Source organism: Miniopterus natalensis, chromosome 3, assembly GCF_054644295.1.
Source record: "Miniopterus natalensis isolate mMinNat1 chromosome 3, mMinNat1.hap1, whole genome shotgun sequence".
NCBI lineage: Eukaryota > Metazoa > Chordata > Mammalia > Chiroptera > Miniopteridae > Miniopterus > Miniopterus natalensis.
Genome location: NC_142083.1, coordinates 80,734,059 through 80,761,851, shown reverse-complemented (window position 1 = coordinate 80,761,851; position 27,793 = coordinate 80,734,059). Strand labels below are relative to the sequence as shown.

At 38.4% G+C, this 27,793-nt stretch overlaps 1 protein-coding gene across 1 annotated transcript in view; it reads left to right on the top strand.

Moving 5' to 3' along the window:
- TPST1 (tyrosylprotein sulfotransferase 1) overlaps nucleotides 1–27,793 on the top strand; it is a 60,670-nt gene that overhangs the window by 19,599 nt on the left and 13,278 nt on the right. The window contains exons 2-3 of the mRNA XM_087815627.1: nucleotides 40–987; nucleotides 20,673–20,871. Of these exons, the coding sequence (XP_087671753.1) occupies nucleotides 143–987; nucleotides 20,673–20,871 (1,044 nt within the window). The 5' untranslated portion in view covers nucleotides 40–142. The remainder of the gene's footprint in view (nucleotides 1–39; nucleotides 988–20,672; nucleotides 20,872–27,793) is intronic.

Here is a 27,793-nt window from a genome sequence, read left to right as displayed (position 1 = left end):
CTTAATGATGATAAAATAACTTTTTCCTTTTCCTATTAGATGTTGGTCATCTTTCTGAAGTAGAATCTCCATGGCCTGAACATTTTCTGGAACTCATTTGGAGCAAAATATCTGTTTAATAAAAAAAGATAACCACATCAAGATGGTTGGAAAACTGAAGCAGAACTTACTATTGGCATGTCTGGTGATTAGTTCTGTGACTGTGTTTTACTTGGGCCAACACGCCATGGAATGCCACCACCGAATAGAGGAACGTAGTCAGCCCCTCAAATTGGAGAGCACAAAGACGACTGTGCGAACCAGCCTGGATGTCAAAGCCAACAAAACCTTTGCCTATCACAAAGATATGCCTTTAATTTTCATTGGAGGTGTGCCTCGGAGTGGAACCACACTCATGAGGGCCATGTTAGATGCACATCCTGATATTCGCTGTGGAGAGGAAACCAGGGTCATCCCTCGAATCCTGGCCCTGAAGCAGATGTGGTCACGGTCGAGTAAAGAGAAAATACGCTTGGATGAGGCTGGAGTCACCGACGAAGTGCTGGATTCTGCCATGCAAGCCTTCTTACTAGAAATCATTGTTAAGCACGGGGAGCCAGCTCCTTATTTATGTAATAAAGACCCTTTTGCCCTGAAGTCCTTAACTTACCTTGCTAGGTTATTTCCCAATGCCAAATTTCTCCTGATGGTCCGAGATGGCCGGGCATCGGTACATTCAATGATTTCTCGAAAAGTTACTATAGCTGGATTTGACCTGAACAGCTACAGGGACTGTTTGACCAAGTGGAATCGTGCCATAGAAACCATGTATAACCAGTGTATGGAGGTTGGCTATAAAAAATGCATGTTAGTTCACTATGAACAGCTTGTCTTACACCCTGAGCGGTGGATGAGAACACTCTTAAAGTTCCTCCATATTCCCTGGAACCACTCGGTGTTACACCATGAAGAGATGATTGGGAAAGCTGGGGGAGTATCTCTGTCCAAGTGAGTAGATGTTATATTTTTTATTTTGACCCTATATGCAGCTAATAAAGATATGTATGTGTATGTGTATGTACATATATGTATATGTGTGTGTATGTGTGTGTGTGTATATCTATATCTATATCTATATATATATATATAAATGTGTGTATAAAGTACAGGCCTTTTCTTGAACAGATATAGCTTCATCAGTGAATTTTTTAAAAATTCTAGAGCCAGTTCATCATAGAATCTTTCATTTACTTCACTCATTCATTCATTTATGGATTGTGGTTCTTTTTATCCATTGGATGGAGGCAAACTCAATTTATAGCAGTGAAAGGCCTTTTTCATGGACCTTAGGCTTTAAGGCCTATCATTCCATTTTAGTGGCTTCTCATTTCCAACCTCAAGATGTTTTTGTTAAAAAGGATAGTTGGCTTTTGTGTAGATGAAGGTACATATTACTTTTTTTCCTATAAAATTATCAGAGAACAAGCCTGCTTACTTTGGATTACTTGTCCTTTGTGAAGGCAGTAAATCTAACTTTATAAAACCAGTTGTTAATCAAATAACACCTAAGAGGAATGCATTGGGAGTTATGGAAATCACTGTGCATCTTCTAGAAGTCAAATTGAAGAGATAAGTAGCTGAGAACTCTTAGCTGGAGAAAGGTAACAGAATAAACAAGGAATATAACTGACAGTGAAGCAGGTTGCAAGAGGAAAACAGCAGAGGGAAAAAGTATTTCAAAACATGCTGGTGAGGAGTGAGGAGCAGAACGAGAGCGTAAGTTAGTGAAGCACAGTTCGCACTTTTCTTGAAGAGTATGGCACTTGATGGCAAAAAGTACAAGTTGGGTATTAGATCATCTATTAATTTAGAGTAGGTATCCTCGCAAAAAAATAGATATCCAAAGTAACAATCGTTTTAAGCAACTATTATATAGAAGAAGGCATACCAAGGCTGGTTTGGAAGAATCATCTAGCATTTAGGCTGCTTCCGCTTTTGGCTCCATCACCTTAATGGTCCAAGTTGGAGCTCTAGTCATATCATCTATGTCCTAAGCAGCAGGTTGGGGGATGGGTGGGCAAATAAGAATGGACATTTAGTACTTTTTAGGACATTTCCTAGAAGCTTGCAGGTAGCCCCCTTCTTCTTGCATTCCACTGGCCATAACTTAGTCTTATGGCCACATATAAAAGCGGGGAAATGGAGTCTTTATTCCAAGTGACCCTGCACCCATATGAGAGTTGGTGTTCTTTTATCTAAGAGGAAGAGGTTGGATATTAGGATAGGCAGGTAGCAGTCTCTGCTACTCTACTGAGTATCTACTATGTGCCAGGAATGTTAAGGTGTCTGCCCGAAAGACACGCGTGATCTGATGGATGATGCAGATTCATTTTTGGTCATGTGCCACATAATGACATTTTGGTCAATGATGGACCACTTCTATGACAGTGGTCCCATAAGATTATAATGGAGCTGAAAAATTCCTATCACGTCATGATGCTGTAGCTGTCATAATGCTGTTACAGTGTATTTGTGTTTTAAGTATTATTACAAAGAAGTTGAAAGTTTAAAAAAAATTAAAAAGTTTACAAAGTAAAAATGTTACTGCTAACTTTAATTTATTACCGAAGAAATAAAAATATTTAAAAAATAAATTTAGTATAACCCAAGTGTGCAGTGTTTATAAAGTCTACTGTAGTGCACTGTAATGTCCTAGGCCTTCACATTCACTCATCGCCCGCTCACTGATCACCCACAGCACCTTCTAGTCCTGCAAGCTCCATTCTGGGTAAGAGCCCTGTACAGTTGTACCATTTTAAAAAAATCTTTTATACTATATTTTTACTATACCTTTTCTATGTTTAGACATGTTTAGATACACAAATACTTACCATTGTGTTAAAATTGCCTTAAGTATTCACTACAGTAACATGCTGTACAGGTTTGTAGCCTAGGAGCAACATGCTATACCATAATCCTAGCAGTCTATACCATCTAGGTTTGTGGAAGTACACTTTATGACAAAATCACCTAAAAACTTATCCCCATCGTTAAGTGACACATGACTATACAATACAATGCTAAGTACTATGGGAATCAAGAAGAGGTACCTAACTCAGTCTGGGTTGTTCAGGAAGGCTTTCCTGGAAGATATGGTATCAAACTGAGAAATATAGCAGCGTTTATCAGTAGTGCCAACAGCCTTGGCATTGTTGACATTTGGGGCCAGTAATTCTTTGTTGTGGGGGCTGCCGTGTGCTTTGTGGGATGGCTAGCACATCACTGACCTAACTCAGTAGATGCTACTAACAACCGCCACTCCAAGTTATGACAACCAAAAATGTTTCTAGACATTGCCAAATGCCCCCTGGGGGGAAAATGATCCCTCTCCCCACTGCTGTTGAGAACCATTGACCTAAAGGAAGAGTAGTTTAACAGATAAAGAGAAAATCATTCAGTTTTGACTTACAGGATGTTGTGCTCTTTGGGTGACCCATGGTTGGAGTGCTGTAGTTCTTCCTTGAATGGCCAGAATGTCTTTCCCTTCTTCAGCCAAATGAACCATCAAGAGATACTACTCCTGAGAGCAGCCTGTGTCTAACTCTAGTTCTACAACTGTCCTAAGAGAAGAGATGGGATGGAGAACTTCTTGTTGTGTGACTCCTGGCCCAACGTGGGGCCACAAAAAGACCCAGGGAGCAACTGCCCTGTTATACCTGACCTGGGGACTCTGCCCTCCCACTATGTGTATTGGAAGTCACCCAAGCTTAGCCTCTCCAGGGCCCATAATGTGGAATTTGTTTCTCATAGTTTAATATATTTGTTAAACATTAAATAAAACAAAGCCAGGCAGTAATTATTTGGAAGTTACAATATGGACAAATTTACAAAGATGAGAAACATCGTGGTGTTCATGAGGAATATAGGCAGTTTGGTGTTGCTAGAGAGGTCGTTTCCAGAAAGGAAGTAGTGAGAAACAAGACCTGAGAGAGTTGATGGGGGCCAGGCTTTGAAAGGCCTTGTATTTTATGCTAAAGACCTTGAATTTTATCCTGTAGACCAGTTGCTTCAAACTTTTATTACTAGTGGGACACTCTTTTCAAATGAAATCTCATAAGAAACCTTGGTGTCAAAAATACTTAGAAGTGAGGTGACTCTGGTTGTGGCAACACTTAATTTTGCTTAGATTTAACAAAACTGAAGTGAAACAGAATTGCAAAACTTCTGTTTTGTTTTCTAAAGAAAAAAAAATGACTATAACATCCTCTAAAATTTATAGAAATGATAAAACTTTTAAGAGGTTGGGATTATAATGTGTGGTTGTGTTTTTTTTTAAAAAAACCACTGTTTTAACAGGGATACGTTTGACCTTTTAGGGTATAAAATGTTAACCTAAAAAGCCAAAGTGAAAGGTAACAAAGACTGTGATCCAGGGGCACAGATTGAGGCAGAAACCCAAATTTGTGTCCCAATTTCAGGGTTAAGGCAAGGAGTTTTTATGAGAAAAGGAAGGGAAATAATTACATAAATAGAAGAAGGAAACTGCCTTTGGTGCTATCAGTTAGGGGTAATTCTAGGGATTGTTCTCCGTGAGTCTCCGCTCTACCCCCTGGGCTCTTGAGTGAGCCTTCTTTTTCCAGGAAAGATGGTGTCACTAACCCCTGTGGGTCAAAGACCCCAAATCCTCGTCTTTCTGCCTGGTGTTGCTCACACCAATAGAACAAGACTGTGTTCTGTAAAACAAGTCAGAAATTTTATTCTTTGGCCAAGGGATGGAGAAGGGTAAATAAGCTCATGCTCTAAAAATCCCTTCTCCCCAGTTCCAAGGAACTGGAAGTCTTAGAGTGTTGGTGGGCAGGAGCATTTAGGGGTGGAGAGTTCTCGGGTTTCCAAGGGAGCATGCGCTGTTCCCAAACAGGCTTGGAACATGCCTGGCCATACATCGCATGTCTTATTTTAAGTTAAATCTTTACTCTTGGGCATGAAGAAAAGTTTTTCAAAAGGTCACATGAGAGGGGGTTTTCAGATGCCATTTCGGGTCTTTGTGGCACAAACCAGTGTCTTAGTTAAGGCCCTTGATTCCTTCCTGCAGGTTTAGCTATCCCTGGAATTTTCATCTTTTTTTGGACAAGATGAGCCTGCTTTTGTCCTGGGATGTCTTGGAGAGAATACAAGAAAGTCAGTAGAAGTTTAAAGATGAATTAATGATGTGGTGGCACAACCTGGTGACAAGTGCACAGGTTTTGTAATTATGTGGTCTTATCAGTTTACTTTCTGCCAGAAGAATTTTGGGAATCCCGTGTATCTTCATTTTATACTATTTCTATCTCTTTTATCCAAGATGACAGTGTTGCTGCTGATAAACTTTTCTCAAAAACTGTGTGGTTTTAGTAAATCTCATTGGGGTTCATTGGATTGGATAATAGTTATACCCACAAATCTCTTTGAAATAAACTATTCTTTGCTTTGGACTTCTGCTGAGATGCTAAAGGGCAATGTGCTTAAGCCTCCTAGAGGCCTGTGGTGCAATTGAGAAGAACTGGGGGGCACACCCTTAATTTCTTTAAAGAGCTTTTTGTATGACTGAATTATTGGGAGCCATTTTAGAAGCAGGCTACCACAGAGATTAAATTTTATCTAATTGAATAGTCATATGATGTTTTTTCTCCCTTAAGCTACTAATATAGTAAGATACATTAACAGAGAGATCTCAGGGTCCACAAAACTATAGTAATAACAGTGTGGTACTTGCATAAAACAGACACATAGACCAATGGGACAGAATAGAAAGCCCAGAAATATCTCTAATATTTTAGTCATACTATTAGTCAACTAATATTTGACAGTAAGAATATACAATGGGGGACAGGATAGTCTCTTCAATAAATGGTGCTGGAAACCTGGATATCCATATGCAAAAGAATGAACTTGAACCCTAATCTTACACTATGCACAAAAATCAACCTGAAGTTGATTAAACTTAACCATAAGACCTGAACCATAAAACTCATAGAAGAACACATAGGAGAAAATGTCTTCTTAAAATATATTTTTATTGATTTCAGAGAGGGGAATGGAAAAGGAGAGAGAGAAACATCAATGATGAGAGAGAGTCACTGATCAGCTGCCTCCTGCATGCCGCCTGCTGGGGTTTGAGCCCCAACCCGGGCATAGGTCCATGCTCAACTGCTGAGCCATGCTGGCTGGGCTAGGGGAAAACTACTTGACATTGGTCTTGGCAATGATTTTTATATATGACACCAAAATCACAGGCAGTGAAAGCAAAAATAAACATGTTGGACTACATCAAACTAAAAGCTTGTGCAGAGCATAGGAAATAATCAACAAAATGAGAAGGCAACCTACAAAATGGGAAAAAATATTTGTAAACCATGTGTGCGATAAGTGGTTAATATCTAGACTATATAAGGAACTCATACAACTATAGAGCAAAAACCCCAAGTAACTCAGTTAAAATAATGGCAATGGATTTGAATAGACATATTCCCAAAGAAGACATATAAATGTCTTCATATACCAACAGGTATATGAAAAGGTGCTCAACATCACTAATAATCAGGGAAATGCAAATCAAAATACAATGAGATATAATCTCATGGCTGTTATAAAAAAGACCAAAGATAAAAAGTATTGGGAATGTGGAGAAAAGGGAACCTTTGTACACTGCTGGTGGGAATGTAAATTGGTACAGCCATTATCTAAAATAGTATGGAGTTTTTCCTCAAAAAATTAAGCATAGAGTTACCATATAATTCAGCAATCCCATTCTGGGTTTATATTTAAAGGAAATGAAGTCAGTATTTCGTAGAGAAACCTGTTCTCCTATATTCACTGAAGCTTTATTCACACATGGGGAAACAACCTAAGTGTTGTTGACAGGTGAATGGATAAGGACAGTGGGGCATACATGCACATAGGATATTACCCAGCCTTAGCAAAGAAGGAAATCCTGTCATTAGTGAAAACATGTATGAACCTGGAATACATTGGTAAATGAAGAAAGCCAGACAGAGAAAGACAGATGCTGCATGATCTCACATGTATGTGGAATCTTAGGAAGCAGATACCTAGAAGCAGAATAGTGGAATACTGCTTACCAGGGGCAAGGTGTTGGGGGATATGATATCTCAGTGGTCTCTAGGTTATGTATGCTTCCCCTCCCATTCCTCAGATTGAATAATAAATGAAACTTTCTACCCTTTGACCAACATCTCCCCATTAGATGTTGATCAAAGGGCAGAGAGCTTCAGTTATGTAGAATGAATCAGTTCTTGAGATCTAATGTACAACATGGAGACTGTAGTTAATAATACTAGGTTGCATACTTCAAATTTACTAAGAGAGTAGATCTTCAGTGTTCTCACCATATACAAAAAAGGTGATGTATATGTTTGTTAGCCTTACTGTAGTTATCATTTCACAGTGTTCTGTATATTTAAACACATTGTATACCTTAAATATATACATTTTAAAAAGAGCAAAGTATGAGAATAATGTCCCACCAATAGAGAATATCAATACAAAGATATAACTGTAATAACCAGCTAGATAGAAATTCTGGAGTTGAAAAGTATAACTGAAATGAGAAAAATCACTCATTGGGCCCAAGAGAGAAATCTTTAAAGCAGTAAGAGAAAAGTATATATGGCATTCAAGGGACCCTCAGTAAGAGTAACAGCTGCCTTTTCATTGGAAACCATGGATTCCAAAGGCAGCACGATGACATATTCACAGTGCTAAAAGGAAGAAAACTCAGACTTCTGTGTCTGCCAAAACTGTCCTTCAAAAGTGAAGGAGAAATGAGATGATCCCTGTAAGCAAAAGTTAAGAGAATTCACCAGCAGCTTCCAACAGATGCTAAAGGAAATCCTTAAGGCTGAAACGAAAGAACAGTAGACTCTAATCCATATAAAATTTCTTAATGGATAAACTCAGTTATATAGATTGACTCAGGGTTGGCCTAATTGGTCCCTAGAAAAAGGAGGGCTTCCAAAGGTCACTTGCTTTAAGAAGGTAAGGAAGACTCACACTTCTGTCTACTTTGCAGGAGTCCTTCCCCTTTCCTTCATTCAGTGTATAATTTTTGAATAGATTAATGAGGTGAGATCTTTTCACCATTCTAATTCTGAGTAAATAAAAGAGTAGGCTTAATATTATTAGTCAACAGATAATCCGTATTAAAACCATAGTGAGATACCCCTACATTTCCACCAGAATGGTTAATATTAAATGGATGGTTTAATGTAAGCAGGGATATAAACAAGGGGAACTCTTAATGTTGGTGGGAGTGTTAAACTAGTATAGCTACTTGGGAAAACTACTTGTTATAGCTACTTGGCAAAACATATGCCTACCTTATGACCAATCCAGTATACTCCTGGGTATATGTGCAACAGAAAGAAGTTATACACATAAGGAAATTATACCAAAAGACTTATACAAAAATATTTATAGCAGCACTATAATAATAGCAAAAAGCTGGAAACAAATCCAGATGCCCATCAACATGGGAAAGGAAAATGTGGTAAATTCATACAGTGACATACTACTCAGCAATAAAAAAGGAACAAACTGCTGATACACACAACATGGTTGAATCTCACCAACAGTATCCTTTGCATAAAAAGCAAGACACAAACAAGTATATAGTGTAAGTTTTCATTTATACAAAGTTCAAAAATAGGTAAAACTGATCTATATAGTAGTTAGAATAGTGGTTATATTTGGGGTACTGACTGGGATGCAACACAAAGGAGTCACTTGGGAGGCTAAGAGTGTTCTGTCTTCTGGGTGGTGGTTACATGGGTGTAGACATAAAAATTTGAATTAAACACTTAAGAAAAGTTGCTGTTCTTGAAGTTCTGTTTGTACTCCATATTATGAAAGTTAGGTTAAGATCTAGAAGTATATGTCTTTATTGCTCTGCTAATGTTGTTTGAATCAGAGAGAAATAATACTGTGCAATTAAAACATTGTAGAAGGAAATTCAACCAGTTTCATTATTTGTAACTGCTAAAAGCCTTAATTAAGATGTAACATGTTAAAAGTATCTTTGAGAAAAAACATAAACCTAGGTCTAATGATGAATCTGCTGATTACACTACTTGATTTTAGGTAGTAGTTGAATTTTTGGTCACAAATGTTTATTTCTGAAGTCCAGAATGGGGTAAGGGCAATTATTAGCAACCTTTCGGCAGCTTGGCTCTGTTATTTCCCGCTGGAGGATCCGGGCAGAATGAGCAAGTGAGGGAACTTTTGTGAAACTGAAGTGCCAGTGCTTTTACAACTACTTGCAGGCCATAAAAAACAAATGAAATCTGTTCCTTGCAAAGAATGCAAGGCTGGCCAAACACCAAAGTGTCGCTACCCAGAGAGAATAAAACTAGCGGAGACACCACCACAGCAGAGCTGCTTTCCTTCCAGAGTGTTCAAGGGCCTGAAGGATAAGGCCAGATGACCAGGGCACAGAGGACGCGAAGGTTCGTCGGGAGGAGAGAAATGTTTTTCCTTGACCTTGTACTATTAATTTAAAGCTAGAAATGCTGGTTTCATCTGAAGAATTGGAAACAGATTTCTCCCGTATATTTACTTATTCAACAAATATTTATTGAGCTTCTGTTACATGCTTGGCACCATTGTAGGCACTCGTGATAGAGCAGTGAACAAAAGAGACAAGAATTCCTGCCTTTGTGGAACAAATATTAAAGATGGGAATGGGGCAGAATGTACACACACATTATATATGTTGCAGTGAGTTTACATTAAGTAGCTACTTTTCTCGTTTAGCCATAGTTTAGCCTTCAGCTACGCAGGTGAGAGTATTAGCCACGTGGGCATAGGAGTTTGTGGAGTCAGATTATGTTGTATAGGGTCTTGAAGACCATTGTAAGGACAGTTTTAAAATAGTTTATCCCTGGCCGGTGTGGCTCAGTTGGTGTGGCTCAGTTGGTTGGGCACCGTCCCTTGCACCAAAGGGTTGCCCATTTTTACGTTCCTGGTCCAGGGCACGTGCCCCGGTTTCAGGCTCCATCCCCAGTAGGGGGCTTGCAGGAGGCAGCGCATCGATGTTTCTGTCTCTCCCTTTCCCTTCCTCTCTCTCTAAAAATGAATTGAAAAATTTTTAAAAAAATTTTAATGATTTTTAATAAGTCAAACACCCTTATAACTCTCACCCGTGTCAAGAAATTGAACTCTGCCGGTCAATCCAGAAGCCCTTCCATGTGTGCTCTCTCAAACTAAATCTCCTTTTCCCCGAATCTGTCCACTATTCTGGTACTGTCAGAAATCACTTCCTTATATTTCTTTATAGTTTTATCACCCAATTGTGCATCCCTATATACTATATTTTTACCCATTAAAAGTAATTTGATGTCTTTTGCCCAGCCAGGCGTGGCTCAGTGGTTGAGCGTCAACCTAGGATCCAGGAGATCATGGTTCGATTCCCAGTCAGGGCACATGCCTGGGTTGCGGGCTCGATCCCCCCATCGGGGGCGTGCAGGAGGCAGCTGATCAGTGACTCATCATTGATGTTTCTATCTCTCTCTCCCTTCCTCTCTCTAAATTCAACAAGATATATTTAAAAAATAATGATAATAATTTGATGTCTTTTAAGTTTCTTTTCATCTGTTTCTTTCTTTACCATATTCTTTAGTGTTAGAAGAGTCTAGGTCATTTAGCCTATAAAGTTATTTACAACTGAACTGCTGACTGTCCAACATATTCTTCTGAATTCTGCACTTCATGCAAATTGGCAGCAGAATCTGGAGGATTAATCAGACCCAAGATCTGACTTGGCAAGGCTGCCCGTTATGTGTACTTTTCTTTCCTTTTGTGATTTTAGTAGGCACCCTCAGTGCCTGGCTTCATCAGTTAGTTGCCTCTTACAGAATTTAGATATTCTATTCTGGTTTCCTTTATATATATTTTAGTTGGAAAACTTTTATAAAGCGGTACATCCCTGCATCTACTATTCGGTCACCCAGATTTGCAATTCACACAGGAAAAAGGGATGATAAATACTTGATTCTGATTCTTTATTTGGTAGTTTTCAAAATAATGAGCTGGTTCCTTATCATATCTTCCAAGAGACCAATCTGATGATTTCAGTCTGTTGTTATTTTTATTGAAATTCAAATTTCCCCATTTCTGGCCACTGGAAGATTCTTCAAATTGGCTGCTGCATACTTTTGCCATGACCATAGTAGGGTCTGATAATTTCCTTACTACCTGCTGTAACAAGATGTTATAGGCTCAGCTCAGCTCAGGGACCAGTCATCTCTTCAACGTGCCTTAGTTTCCCTTAGTGAAATACGGTATTTCAAGACCGCTATCTGGCCAGGATGCCCCAGTCCTTTTCCAGTGCCCCCTCATTCTTCTGGATGTCTGTAGCTCACTTTCTAGTACAGGGATTAGCAAACTATGGCTTGCCATCTGTTTTTGTATGGCCTGCGAGCCGGGAATGGTTTTTACAAATTTTTAAACTTGTGAAAATGAAGGAGACTGTGGCCTGAAAGCCTAAGATATTTGCTGTCTAGTCTTTTACAGAACGTTTGCTGACTTGCACGCTAGGAGATTCTTCAGAAAGTGTCTGTGGAAACAGTATCCCCTGCTTTCTAAATTTTGCTCTGTGCCCTTTACACCTTAAAGTCAGTGTTACTAGACATACATTTTTTGGCTCAGTTTTCTTCTATATGTATATTAAATAGATTGTTCCATTTTCTTTTGGCAAAATGTGTTGATGTTGAAAAGTCTGATAATCTAGTTCTGATTTTTATTTTTCATTTGCTTGTTTATTTTCTCCTATAAGTCGCCTGCTCGTTTTGCCTAGATGCTCAAAGGACTTTTTCCTCTTTAAGGTCCCATCATTTTACTGGAATATGTCTTGATGTTGGTCATTATAAAGCAGACAGTCCCAGGTAGATCATGTACTCTGTCAGTATATACCTAAACAGTTTTTTAGAAGACTGTTTTCTTTGAATTTGGTTTCTGGGCCCTCCTCTGTTCCCTAACTTTGATTTTTATCCGTCTTGAAACACCCCTATTGTTCATATGCTTTTTTTTTTTTTTTTTTTTTGAGTTTGTTTTGTTTTGTTTTTTGTTTCCTGGCCTTTCTTTAATATTTGGTCACTTTGACTTGAATCCATTTTATCTCTTTATTTACTTTTTATTTTTAAAATGTTTCTTCTATTTCCACTTATTTTACATTAGAAAAGATTTAAATCTTGGGAGACATTATTCCATTTTTAATTTCTTTTAAGAGTATGTTATATTTATTAACTCTTTTCTTCAAATTTATTCTTCATTTCTGAAATGATTTATTTTTTTCTTTTATTTCTAATTTTTTCTTGAGTTCTATTACTTCATTTCTGAGTTTTTATAATTATGCCTTATGTTCTTCTTTCATGTCTTGTATCATTTTCTTAATATCTTTTAGCTTGTTTTAAAGTAGTAAGTTACAATTTTAATATTTTTTGTGGGCATGGGTTTTTGGCTGCTTTCCTTACCCATAGGAGTGTTATTCTTCTTGTTCCCTCTTTTGTTTTGTTTTATTCATTTTTTATATAAGTTTGTTGTAATTGATTTATAGAGACAGAGGAAGGGGGTGAGGGGGGAGAGAGAGAGAGAGAAAGGGAGGGAGGGAGGGAGGGACATCTATTTGTTGTTCCACTTACTGATGCATTCATTGGTTGATTCTTGTATGCGCCCTGACTGGGGATCAAACTCAAAACCTTGACGTCTGGGGACAACACCCTAACCAACTGAGCTACCCGGCCAGGACCGACCCTCCCTCCCTCCCCCCCCTCCCTCCCTCCCTCCCTCCCTCCCTCCCTCCCTCCCTCCCTCCCTCCCTTCCTTCCTTCCTTCCTTCCTTCCTTCCTTCCTTCCTTCCTTCCTTCCTTCCTTCCTTCCTTCCTTCCCCCTTTTCTTTTTTCTTTTCCTTTCCTTTTCTTTTCTTTTCTTTTCTTTTTTTCTTTTTTCTCTTCTCTCTCTTCTCTTCTCTTCTCTTCTCTTCTCTTCTCTTCTCTTCTCTTCTCTTCTCTTCTCTTCTCTTCTCTTCTCTTCTCTTCTCTTCTCTTCTCTTTTCTTTTCTTTCTCTCCCCCTCTCTCTCCCTCCCTCCCTCCTTCCCTCTCCTTCTCCCTTTCTCTCTTTCTCTCTCTCTTTCCCTCCCTCCCTCCCTCCCTCCCTCCCTCCCTCCCTCCCTCCCTCCCTCCCTCCCTCCCTCCCTCCGTTTTTCTTTTTTCAAAATTTTAGGATACAAATTTCAGAGGGCATGCTCCTGTGGGAACACTGCTGACTGGTGTTAGAGTGAGGCCGAAGTGTTAAGCAGGGGCCAGGTCCTCAGGGGTCTCCATGTCCTGCTTGGAATTTGGATTTTCCCCTGAAGGCAGGAGTGACTTGGTTCCTGTTTTATTTTAGGCAGGTCACAGTGGACAGCTGATGACTAATGGTTCCGGGGACTCTTTTTTTCTTATAATAACTTTGTATATGAGATTTGACCTTTACTTTTTGTTGCTTATTTGTGGATGAAAATAGTTTTCTTGAACATTTAGAAGGAAGAATGGTTCAGGATATTTTTATTAATTTCGCAGCTCTCCCTTTTCTGTTTTTTTTGTAAAGTATTAAATAATATGGTGGCTTGCTTTCTGAAATTTCCTTGCTCTATATATCCCTTCCTCAATTGTATCTGAACTTTCTCACTCCTTTGTCTCTGTCCCTATTCTGATTTTACACCAAGAAGTTTCTACAAAGTGTGGTGCCCTGTCTCAGAAAGTAGCTTTGACTGGTTGGTTTCAGGAGTTCATGTTTCCCAGCCTTCCCTGACCCCTTTCAGACTTTACCAAGGGCCCCTCACACTCATCTTTTGGTTTGGGTGAAACCACTCCCAGTTCTCAGGACAGGTCTGCTGTGACTTTCAGGGCACAGCTGTCTTTCCAAAGCCCTGCTGCTTCTCCTCTTCCCACACAGCCATTCTATGCAGGTGTCATGGTTGTGTTGCTTGTCTCTACCCGCTTGAATTTTAGGGTTTGAGGGGCTACTTTGTCACAAAGTTTTGTTTTAAATGTTGTTCATGGGTTTTTAGTTTTGCTGCCTGGTTTCTTTGTTTTCAAGGGATGATTTGGTGAGATTAAAAAACTATTCTGTGGTTTCTCAGGTTCCCTCTCATTTTCAGGACTTAGACTTGAAATACCTGGGAGGCTTTGTAGGATTTTGAGCAGAGGAGTGACATGATCTGACTTGTGGTTTTAAAGGCTCTTATCTGGCTTATATACTGAGAGTAGACCACAGGATGTCAAGGAAGAAGGAGGGAGACTATTATAAGAATATTGTAGAAATTCAGGCAAGAGATCATGTTGGCTTGGACTGGGGAATGGCGGTGGAGTTAATGAGAAGTGATAATATTTGGATATATTTTGAGGTATAGTTGATAAGATTTTTTATGGATTTTATGTGAGGTATGACAGAAAGAGAGTAGTCAAAAGACAGTTCCGACTTTATTTTTTTTTTTTCTGCACAGCCAGAAGAATGAAGTTGCTTTCAACCGAGATAGGAAGGGCTACGGAAATAGTAGATTTGGGGGGTAAGATCAGGAGTTCAGTTTGGACTATGTTGAGCTTCAGATAAGTTATGAGACTTCTGAGTGACTCTTAGAAAATAAAAACCACACTTAGTCATATCACTCTCATTGTTAGCATGTTGGTATGGTTCTATGCATATATATAGCATGCATATATGACACATTTTTACAAAATTAGATTTCTGTCTTGTGCACATTCTTAGATCCTTTTTCACAAGACACAACTGCGCATTTTCTAGAAGTGAAGTAATCTTTGAAAACATGACTTTTAGTGGTATTTCATCTTTAGTTTTACTGTAAAAAACTTAACCATATATGTCCTCTTGTACACATTCCTTTTTGCATGTCCGTCCCAGTTCTGGTGCTTTAGTCCTGAGGATTTGGTTTCCTGTAGCTGCTGTGTATTGTAATTCACACCTGTGTTTGGCAGCTGGCCTGGTGTAGTGTTTGACTAAGACTCATGGAAGATCCATGCTTTTAAAATGAGTGTCTGGGAGGATTGTGTTCACCTCAGTCTTTCAGGGCCGTGGCATTGTCCCCATTCTCTGAGGAGGAGAACCTTCTACTAGGAATCTACAGTGGGAAGGAAACCTGGACACTTGCAACTGGGGGAGAACCTACAGATTCACAGGTATCTTGCCTGCAGTGCTGTGCCTGGGTTGTAGGTTCTGAAATATACCAATCTGTCATATTTTAAGGTCCCAGGGAGACTTGAAGATACTAGAATGGTAACTAGTTTATACCCTAGCACACTTCAGACCTAAGTGTTGGTTAATTTCTGGAAAGACCAAAGGAGTAAGAGAGATTTGATGAGCTCCCATCCAGCCTGCAGGTTGTTTTCTAAAAAAGAAAATCAGGCTTTCTGGAACAGGCTCATTTTTCTATAATCACTTTTGAACAGAGAATGGGGAACTTTTTCTGTAAAGGGCCAGATATTTTTGGCTTTATGATTTCTGTCGTAACTGTGCAGCTCTGACGTTGCAGAACTAAAGCAGCCGTAGACAGTGCAGAAACAAGCGGGGTTGGCTGTGTTCCAGTAAATCTTAACTTACAAATCAGGCAGCAGACCAGATTTGGGCCAGTTTGTCTCTGCCTGTTGGTGGTCATTATCCCCGGTTTCTGAGAATCAGTTTTCTTAGATCACAAAGCTACCAACGTCCAGGTCTGCATTATCCCTACGACACCTTCTACCTCTTAGAAAAAGGCAAACTGAATAACTAGAACCCATGGGAAAGGGGAAAGGGGAGCCCAAAGAGCTGACTTGGAACTAAGAAGCAACTCTTAAGAGTTTAAGAGTGGAAAATTTGTGTGGCTCACCAATAGACAGTGACCTGGAGGATTGCTTTTTATTTTCTATTTCATTTTTATTTTACTTATGCATCCTTATAGATCAACAGATGTCTCTCTTGAACCTGATACATGCAAAGCAAACACTCCCCCCTCCCCTCCCCACCCAGATAGCCTCAGTACATCCTTTTTGCCTGCACATACCCTTCTCTAAACGTACCAGGTTCTCTCGTGCGTGTGAAAGTTGATTTGGCCCTTCTGAGAGGAAGGAGGTCAGCTGAGACCCTTCCCCTCTTCACCAGATCCTACATTCCCTTAAGATATAGTCTTAGATCTAGGTTGACAATTTTTTTTTTTTTTCCCTGTGAAAGGCTACATAGTAAAACTTTTAGGTTTGGGGAACCATCTGGTCTTTATCTCAACTCTTCAACTCTGTCATTGTCAATAAGAGTAGCCATAGACAGTATGTAAACAAATGAACGTGGCTGTGTTCCAATAAAATTTTATGATATTGAAGTTTGATGTCATATGATTTTGGTGTGTTATAAAATATTATTCTTTTGGTTTTTTTTTAGAAAACTAAAAATGTAAAAGCTATTCTTAGCTCAAAGGCCAGACAAAAACAGGCAGTGGGACGATATCTGGCCTGTGACCCACAGATTGCTAACTCTTGCCTTAGCTTCTTGGTAATTTGCCCTGACTCATGTGTCCCTGCCCAGGAGAAGAATTAGCCTAGTTCTGTCACCTGCATTCTCATAATTTGGTTTCTAACCTTTGTCATTACATTCATCACGCTGTATATTAATCACATATATATTTTATCTATCTTACTGGACTCTGAGCTTCTTGAGAGGAGGGCTGTGGCCTAGTCAGTCATCTTTGCATCTTCAATATCTGACACATAGTGGGTATTAAAAAAATGTTTAATTTGAATTTTATGCTCAATAAATATAAAATGCCATTACGCCTATCTTAAAGAGAAGTACCTGACTGACATGCAGTAGGCTTTTCCAAGTTGTTCCCCTAAGGAGCCCATAGTAACTGCATTTGCTGCTAGTGGATCCTGTGACTCAGTGGTTATATAACAAAAGCCTTTCCAAATTCTTTCATTTTAGAGTTCTAACCCTTTCAGACAAGAGATGGTTGGACTTTATCTTTAAGTCATTTCTTCAATCCTTATGGTAAATAGTGGCTTTCACTTATGAACCAGTGCTGTAATCTGGATGAAAAAATAATAATAGCTATTGTTTACTGAGCACATACTACACTCCAGTCTCTAATTTTTCTTTAGACCTTTGGTAACTTTCTGACCATCAGTTTACCTTTTTCTTTGTTCCCTACACCTGAAACAAAGCAAAGCAACAACATTATGTTTTTCCTCTATGCTCTCTATTATAATGAATGATAACGCCATCCATTCAGTCCTTCAGGTCAAATATGAATTCATCTAGACTCCTTTCCCTTCTCCACACATATCAAATTGGCCACTAAGCCTTATAAATGTCTCTTTTTAAAAAACCCCACAAACTATAGAGATTTCCTTCTTTCTATCTCCATCTTATTTGCTCTAGTTGAAACTTTAATAATTTCTCAACACTTCCAATATATAATTGAACATCTACTGTTTTTTCTTACCCTGGCTGTCCCATCTTTCAGTGGACTCCTCCCATAGTTATTAGCATTGAATGCTGATAATGATATTCTGATCATATCACCCTTATAATTAAAACCCTTCTGTCACTCCCCAGCAGTGTCAAGATAAATCCAACTTCCCAATCATGACATATAAGACCTTATATGTGACTCCAGTGCTTAACACACATGTGTTTCAGAATTCAGAAAGTTTTGGATTTTAGAAAGGTCATGTGATGTGCATAACACATTAGGCAACATCTTCTGTTGGTTCTGGATCAACACTCTGTAATCAAACACATTAATATTTCCTCATCAAAGAGTATGACTGTTTATACCAAGTAGAACAAAGACTACACTTGGATTCTGATAAGTTCAGGTCATGTTTTGCTGCTAAATGAGTTACATGAATATGTTTAGTTTTTAGAGTTTTATGGGTTTCAAAATTTGGAATAAGAGACTGTGGCCCTGTAGATATCCAGTGGTCTGCTGGAGCTAGCCTGCCCCAGCTGCAGAAAGTTCATTTTGCACATCTCTTCCCAACTCTGCAGTTGGTGACTTCATGTTGGTAGCTTGAAATCAGCCATGGTGGGAGTTTTTGCACTATGGACATCAGTAGATGCAACAAATCCTGGCCTTTTCTTCCCTGGAGAGCAGGTTGTTAAACATTACCAGCACAGCACTATATATACGTATTATATGGATAGAACATCTGTATGTTTTTGCCATTGTGGCAGACCAACTTGCTCACTCTCCACAGGGCAAAAGACCAAGGTTTTCAGGGAGGCCTAGAATGTAAAAATTAAGATAATCAATAGGATGGCAGTAGAGAGAAACTGGAGGAAAAATGGGAACTTTGGAGTTAGACAGACATGGGTTCAAATTCTAACCTCATTATTTCCAGGCTGTGTGATACCTTCTCATTTGAAAAATGGGGACTGATGCCCGGCTGGGCGTGGCTCAGCGGTTGAGCGTCGACCTGGGATCCAGGCGATCGGGGTTCGATTCCCTTCCTGGTCAGGGCACATGCCCGGGTTGCGGGCTCGATCAATGACTCTCTCATCATTGATGTTTCTACCTCTCTCTCTCTCCCTCTCCTTTCCTGTCTCTGAAATCAATAAAGATATATTTTAAAAAAAAAAAATGGGGACTGATAATATCTTTCTCTTGAGGTTGTTTTAAGGATGAAATGAGATATCATATGCAAAATACCTGATATAGAATGAACAGAAAATGTTATTCTGTGTGTACTGTAAACCTTTTTAAATTCTGGAGATGTTTATCCCCGTCTGCAGACACAGCTCTCACATTCTCTAACATTCCTAATGCAGCCACAGTAAATGCCATGCAGTGTGCACCGTGATGTTGCCTAGTTATTTCATCTTGTGACAGTTGGTCTCCTTATAAAGATATGATCCTTGACTTTTCTTGAGCATATTTGTGCAACTAAATTTGTAGGGTTTTTATTTCATGAAAAGTTTTTAGTTATTTAATCAACATTTTTTTGAGTATCTATTTTATGTTCTGCTAGGTGCTGGTAATAGTGAGATTAATAAGACACAGACCCTTCTTATACTCTGGTGGAATGATAGATAGTTGGGCCTGAGAGCCAACTATTTAAATGCAGAAAAATTAGGAGGCTTTTGTAGTAGTCCAGGTAAGAAATGATGGTGACATGAATGAAGGTAGTAGCAGTAAGAATGGAGGAGAGATTGTTCTACTCAAAGATAAAGTCTGTTGAACTGGTCTTAGTTTCTCCCTGTCCATCCCAGATCCTGGCTTTGCCTTGTCGATAGGTGCTGTGCCATTTATCAAGATAAGATGTACATGAAAAGGAGTAGATTTTGAGCAGAAGATGATGGGTCCAGTTTTGGACCACCTTAGTTTCATGGCATGTGAGAGTATGTGAGTAGCATGACTATATAATTTATCATACAAATGAACAGTTATGAGAGTGAGTGAGATGTGCTATTAATAATTTAAGCTGGGCAGTAGGTATAAACTGGACCTGTCTTGGACAAGCCAGGACGTTTTTTCACAGGTAAAGAAAGTCAAGCAAAGGTCATTAGCGATGAAGTCATCCAGGGAAAATGTGTAGAGTGAAGAAAGCAGAGGGTTAAGAGGAGTCCGGGGGAAATTTTTAAGAGAGGAAAAAAGAATGTACCTATTGAGGCAGGAAGGAAACCTGGAGCTAGTGGCCTCACAGAATTCCAGGGAAGAACAATTCCATTTTCTCTTGTCTGTTGTTTTAGGCAGGGAATCCCCTTTGAGGGATTTCTCATCAGATAGTGATGATCTGAAGTGAGAGGTCATATACTTAAAGAAAAAGGGTTTTTACCATTATTAGAAGACTGTTTGAATGACTTATGTATTATGATATAAAATTCTCTTAAGCACTTTTGTTTTATAGTCATTTGGCCAAAATCTGCTAATTCAGAACCAATTTGTATCTAGGTGTCATTTTATGTTATGTTTTTCCTAAGATTATGAGCTATTTAGTCAAATATAGTGAATATAATCACTATAAGCTTAAAGTGAATTTCTAGGTTAAAAAGTAGAACATATTTATTCTGTAATATTGAAAGTCATAAATGTAAACAGCACTTCTTTTTCTTCCTTAGAAAGTAGAGTTCTTCAGGAAGTCAACAGAAAGATAGAACAAATGAATATTTTGCATTCTTAATGGATCATGGTTTGCTGGTTTCCTGCCAGTATTTTATTATGAAATATTTCAAATGTACAAAGAATGGAAAGAATTACACTCATTATCTTATACAATTAAGATTTATTGTATTTGCTTTATCACATATCTGTCCACTAGTCATTCATCAGTGCATCTTACTTATTTTTGATGCATTTCAAATAAGTTGACTAGCTGGTTTTCTAAGTAGCCATATTTTTTTCTGAATGATGTAATTAAAATGTCAGCACGTTTTGTGCAGATGGTATTGGCTGACCCTTTTTCCTATTTCTAGAAATCTGAGGTTTCCAATAATTACTGTCAAATTTAGAACATTAAAAAAATATCTAGTAAATAGTATTAAGCCTGATCAGTGCCTGCTTTGTAATGGAGACACTTATAATTTTTAAAGTTATCAAAAAATAATTTTCAGTGGTCTTTTAACACTATTTTTTGATATTCTAAATAAGTATTTATTCATATTATATTGTTTTCAGAGTGGAGAGATCAACAGACCAAGTCATCAAACCAGTCAATATGGCAGCTCTATCAAAATGGGTTGGGAAAATACCTCCAGATGTTTTACAAGACATGGCAGTGATCGCACCCATGCTTGCCAAACTCGGATATGACCCATATGCCAATCCACCCAACTACGGAAAACCCGATCCCAAAATCCTTGAAAACACTAGAAGGGTGAGTGAGGTTTTTAAAGTGAATTGAGAAAACTGGATATGGAATTTGAATCCTGAAAAGTTATTTTTTAATTTTTTTATTTTGTTTCTTGATTTTTTTTATGATCAGAATATTATTTTAAATTAGAAAAGTTCTGTTTGTAGAATGCTTTATCATCATATGTCTTCCACTGCATATATTAAGGAAAACTGAGGCTCTTCCCAGAACTATGGGGACAATTTTTAAATATATTTTGTATAGTTTCTAGGAATGGTGCTTACTGTTGAGATTTATACTCATAGCTGATTTACCACAAATTTGCGTAAATACCAGAATTCCTAGCAATCTCAATTCTAGTTTCTTTGAATCTAATGACTACTTTACTTTTAAACCTTTGTTTAGATGAAGCATGATTTCTTAATATTTGAAAACTAAACATTGGCTACATTAGAAGAATTATTAAACAGATGCAATAATTTACCCTCTAAGAAAAAGCTGCTAGTAAAGTGTAATTATAGCTTTTCCTTTTAATAAGTTGTGCTCACATCTTTATGAAATGTTTCAGAAAAGCTGAGAACTCGGAGCGCTAATTTGAATATACACCTCACCAGTTGAATCTACTTCAAATCAGATCTAACTGTATTCTTTTTCAAAAATTGTGGTAGCCCGGCCAGATGTGGCTCAGCGGTTGAGCATTGACCTAGGATCTAAGAGATCATGGTTCAATTCCAGTCAGGGCACATGCCTGGGTTTCAGGCTCGATCCCCAGCAGGGGGTGTGCAGGAGGCAGCTGATCAATAATGACTCTCTCATCATTGATGTTTCTATTGCTCTATCTCCCTCTCCCTTCCTCTCTCTGAAATCAATAAAGATATATTGTTAAAAAAAAAATTGTGGTAAAATATACATAATGAAAGGGTTCTCAGACCAAAGTCCAACTTGTACGTAGAGGCTTCCCCACAGCACCAAGCTGGTGTCTGAGAATGCAGTTAACTTCTGGCACCATCTGCCCAGAGGTAGAATCAGATTCCACAGGTAAACGGCTCATTTCCACAAGATCACCCTCCACTTCAGATACCAGTTGCAAGCCCAGGTTGTTCTGAACAGCTGCAAATCAGAGGTTCCCATGACCCTCCTCCTTGGGTTCAATTAATTTGCTAGAATGGCTCACAAAACTCAAGAAAACCTGTTTACTCACTTAGATTATGGATTTATTACTAAAGGCATTAAAGGGTAGGAATCAATAGTTAGGTGAAAAGGTACATAGGGTGGGGTCCTGAATAAAGGAGCTTCTATCCTCATTGAGTTGAAGCCCAGCACATGGTAGCATTCTGATTCCCATAGGTGGAAACTCTCCAGAAAAAGTCTAAGAGCTGTCCTTTTGGGTTTTTAATGGAGGTTTCATTACATAGTCATAATTGACTAGGTGTTTGGCCAATGGTGATGGATTCAACCTCAAACCCTTCTCCCCTCCCTGGAAATTGGGGTGTGATTGAAAGTTCCAAAACTCAAAACACATGGTTGGTTTCCACTGACAACCAGCCCCTACCCTGGGGTTGTGTGCAAAAGTCACCTCATTAACATAACAAGAGACACCATTGTTGCTCTCAGCACTTAGGATATTCCAAGAAATTGGGGAGCTGTAAGCCAGGAACTGTAGACGAGGGCCAAATATATATGAGAAATACATTTTGGTCATCTGAATGATATATATATGCACACATATGTCTTATAAATCACAATACTGCACATAACATAAAATTTACCATTTAACATTATACGTGTATATAGTTCAGTGGTATTAAGTACATTTGCAATGTTGTACAACTGTCACCACCATTCATCTCCAGAACTTTTTTCATCATTCTAAGCTGAAACTTCATACTCATTACCCATTCACCACAGTTCTACTTTCTGTCTCTAGGTGTATTGGAAACTACAATTTAAACAAGAAAACCATGTTACCGTAAATTCACTGATAGGTTATTTGATTTCAAGATTAAAATTCCTTGCCTGTCTCTGGCATTCTCTTGTTTATGTCAATGATCTCCCCTCCCAACAACCTTATAATATATCATCTCTTTATTCTGTCTTTCTTTTGATACCTTTAATTGATAAACAAATTTCTATTTTATGAGGTTAATTTCCAGTTTGGATTTTTTTCTCTTAGGCATCATTTTCACTTTCCTTTTTCAATGTGGCTATGTAGGAAGAGCTATCTTCTTGTAAACCATCATATAGAAAGGCAAACTTTTTATTTTTAAAATAATCTTTGTCTTTTGTTGTTGTTGTTGTTATTAATCCTCACCTGAGGATATTTTTTAGAGAGAGTGGAAGGGAGGGAGGAGGAGAGCAAATGAGAGAGAGAGAGAGAGAGAGGGGAGGGGGGATGTGAAAGAGACATATCGATTTGTTGCCTACTATACATGCTCCAACTGGGGCTGAGGACTGAACCTGCAACCCAGGTACATGCCCTTGACTGGGAATTGAACTTGAGACCCTACAGTGCTCGGTTCAATGCTCTTACCACCAAGCCACATCAGCCAGGGCTCTTTTTTTGTTTTATAATTTTTATATATATGAACATTTTATTATAAAAATATAAGCTCAGTGTATAAAACTTATGAAATATAAGAGAATAAAATTCACCTATAATGTTACTATTACTGGACAGCCCCCTGAGTTGGAGGGGGAGGGCTGTCCCTTCCTCGGCTCTTGTCAATCTGGTAAGAAAGATTTCAGACAAACGATAGCAGCATTGTAACAGAGCAAGTAAATTTATTAAGGAAGCAAGGTAAGCAAATTTTTAAAATACACTTGGCATAAAGCATAGGTGAGCAGCCCAGCTGGTCCGAGCACCCTGCCTGGTGGAGGTTTAGGGGTTTTATACTTTTTTGTCTACAGGTTTCAAGGTTCCTCTGCTGAATATCTTGGGCAACAGGCTAGATTTCAAGGTCCTCCTTTTACTTCATTGTGGCTTTTCCCAGAATTTATGAGAATATCTTGTGATTTTATCTTGGCAAGTCCCAAGACTGCTGACCTCTTTGTTCAGTTGATGATGAGATAAATTCTCCCTTTTTTCCTCTTCCCCTCTTCCTGCCCTAACATCCCCTAAGTGATATTTGCTCTTGGGTTTAGCTGGCAAAAATGGCATTAATTAGGTCTTTGTTCTCTATTTTCCCAAACCAGGGTGATTTAAGCTATGTATTTTCTGGTTAGGAAGGAAAGAGGTATTAACCATTAACACAATCTTGGGATTAACAAGCTGGCTGCAAGCTGCCCAAACTGTTTGGCCTTGTTTAATTTTCTTGCCTCAGTTTCTCCATTCTATTTGTGCAGGAATTTTCCTGGCTTCTTACTCTCCCACCATATTACCACTCATACATGTACCATTTCTTTTTTAATCTTCACCCAAGGATATTTTTTCCATTGCTTTTCAGAGAGAGTGGGGTGGGGGGAGGGGAGAGAAACATCGATATGAGAGAGACACATCAATTGTTTGCCTCCCACTCGCTCACTGACCGGGGCTGGGGATTGAGCCTGCAACCAAGATACATGCCCTTAGCTGGAATCAAACCCAGGACCCTTCAGTCCAAGGCTGATGCTCTAACCACTGAGCAAAACTGGCTAGGACCATACACATACTATTTTAAATATTTTGATGGTTTCCCTTTTCTACATGTTGTTAAAGAAAGATAAGATTACATATTTTACAACCTTACCTTTACACACATGTGATTTTGTATCCAAGCCTTTCCTCTTAATATTTATGAGCACTTTCCCATTGTACACATGCTTTTTAAACATAAATTTTCATGGTTATGTAATATATCATTGCATGAGTTGTCTTAAGTCCTTTAGAAATACAGTGAATGAATGAGCAAATAAAATGTTTCCCTGGTATGTGTTCTATAATTCATTTTACCATTTTTCTTTTGTTATTTACAATTTCTCTTTGACAAATTGTGCTACAATGAACATCTTTCCACATACTACATTTTAGTTGTTTTGGTTTTATTTTTTAAGGTTAGACCAGTGAAAGTTAGACCTGGAATTTTATAAACCAGGTCAAAGTACTTAATATTTTTAAGGTGTTTGATATATGTTGATAAATTTTTTAAATCGTTTGAATTAACTGCATAATATAGCTGATTTTATTTTAGATTTTTGCTAATTTTAATAGGTATCATTGATTAATGTAATTGAACACTTTCTAGTTTTACCTATATGTATATATTCTTTTATGAACTGTATCTTAAGTTTTAAAAAAATTTTACATGTGCTAAAGTTTTGCGAACTACATTCTGTTAAATATGAATTACACATCAGTCTAGCATCCATTATCATAGTGCTTGACAATCTCTTGGTAATTGGTAATTCATAGCTTTTTTCCTTTATACAATACTGAAATGGTTTTTATAAACCAAGGTGCATGTACAAGTGATATTTAGAGGTTTCCCAGGCAATAGACATTATAGCTTTCCTACATTCAAGTTGGCTGGCTAGATTATTCTTGGCTTGCTTGAGTGGTAGTTTGGGAAGAATGCTGTGGCTTGAATCCATGTGACTAGGAATTTGTTTCATACACATCTGTAGCTTTTGAAAGGGTTTCCAAATGCACACTGGAAAGAAAAACCTTCCCCTCTTCTCAACTCCATCTATCTATAAAGTGACAAATAATTTTGAGGGGAAAAGAGATAAAGTGTGAACCATAATTGCATTTTTGAGCACTTTGTGATAATGCATACAAGCTGACATTCTTGTTTTGTGGGTTTGGATTTCATAGCCCTTCTTGCATTCCAAACCCTGTGTGTTTTCAAAGCTTTTTTTGCGTGTAAAAACTCAGATGCTAAACTATATAGCATTGTTGATCATGAAGTTTCATAAAGTAATGCTTAAAAAGTGATCTTCAATTGTCAGGTGTGACATGAGACAGGCTCCAGAGAAAGAAGGTAGCTGAGGAGATTGTTCCCTTTATTTATGGGCTGGAGTGGGAATAAATTCATTTTTTGACTGGGAATATAGAGTCCAAAGTCCCAGGCCTATACATGCTGGTTTTTGTACAGTTCTGGGTAGTCTAGAAGTATTGGTGTCTAAGTCAGCATATTTTGGGAACGTATTGCCCAGCTCTGAGTAAAATCATGTGCTTCATGGTTACTGTGACTCAGATGGTAAGTTGGAAATGAAATGCTAACACATTCCATGCTCTTTCCCACCATGGTCTCGAATTGTAGCACATTTCAGTAAATAGTGCCCTGTAGGCTGCATCTTTAGCTTTCTCCCTCCCCCTTAGGTTTTTCATATTTTTAGGCTACAGACCTATTTGAGAGTCCAATGAAACCTGTGGATCTCCACCTCAGAAATACACACACACATATATACATGAAATTTTACACACAATTTCAGTGGATTCATAGTCTCCTCAGTCAAGCTGATCTTCTCAGCTTGATTACAACCTATTTGCTGATGATCATAAATCTTTCTCTCTCAGTGGTTCTCTTTCCTGAGCCCCAGGCTCATAATTTCCAACTGCTTTCTGTATATCTCCACCTGGCTGTTCATGAGGACCTCAAACAATGTCCAAAATTGAACTTATTGCCCAAACTTGTTCCCTGATAGGCAGAAGCTAGATGGTAGGAACGCATAGTGGGGATTGGATAAGGCTGTGCTCATCTGCATTTGCATGGTCTCTGACAATGAGCAGATAGGAGGAGCAGAGTCCTTAAAATATTTGGAGCAAACATTGACATAATTTCAACTTCAGATAAAACATCTGAACACTTCAATAAGGAAATATAGGACCAATAACAACAACAACAACAAAATCTAAAAAAACTTTACAAACCTCAGGCAAAACTGGTAAAGACAAACAACATGTAAAAATAACCAATATAAACGAAACAGGAATCATCATCACAGGAATTTAAAAGGTAATCTAGCAAATGGTGTGTCAAGTTTCCTTATCACCCTAGATAACCTATTTTAGTTTTGTTGATTCTATTTTTTCTATTTTCTATTCATTAATTTCTGCTCTAATCTTTATTATCTCCTTTCTTCTGCTGTCTTTGTGTATAGTTTTCTGTGCTTTTCCCAGTTCCTCAAGGTGTTATGTTTTATTGTTTGTTATTGTTTTTATTATTTATTTTAAACCTCACCGGAGGATATTTTTTCCATTGCTTTTCAGGGAGAGTGGAAGGGAGGGAGGGAGAGAGAGAGAGAGAGAGAGAAACATCAATGTGAGAGAGAGACATCAATTGGTTGCCTCCCACACATGGCCTGACCAGGGCCGGGGATCGAGCCTGCAACTGAGGTTCGTGCCCTTGGCTGGAATCAAACCTGGGACCCTTCAGTCCACAGGCCGATGCTCTAACCACTGAGCAAAACCGTCTAGGGCCAAGGTGTTATGTTTTATTTATTTATTTTTATTATTATGATGATTTAAAATATGTCTTTATTGATTTCAGAGAGAAGAATGGAGAGGGAGAGAGAAAGATAGGAACATCAATGATGAGAGAGTCATTGATCGGCTGCCTCCTGCTGGGAATCAAGCCCGCAGCCCGGGCATGTGCCCTGAGTGGGAACTGAACCATGATCTCCTGGATCCTAGGTTGATGCTCAAACATTGAGCCACTCCTGCCGGGCAAGGTGTTACATTTTAGATCTTTCATTTTTAATATTGAAACATACAGGTAAATTTCCCTCTTATATGGCTTTTGCTGCATCTTATATGTTTTGGTACATTGTGGGGTTTTTTTCATTCATCTCAAAGTATTTTCTAATTTCCCTAGTGGTTTCTTCTTTGGTTAAGAGTGTGTTGTTTAATTTTCACATATTTGAAAATTATCCAGTTTTCCTTCTGTTATTAATTTCTAGTTTTATCCTGTTGTGGTTGGAGAAGCTACTTTGTGTGGTTTAAATTATTTAAAATGTACTGAAAATTATT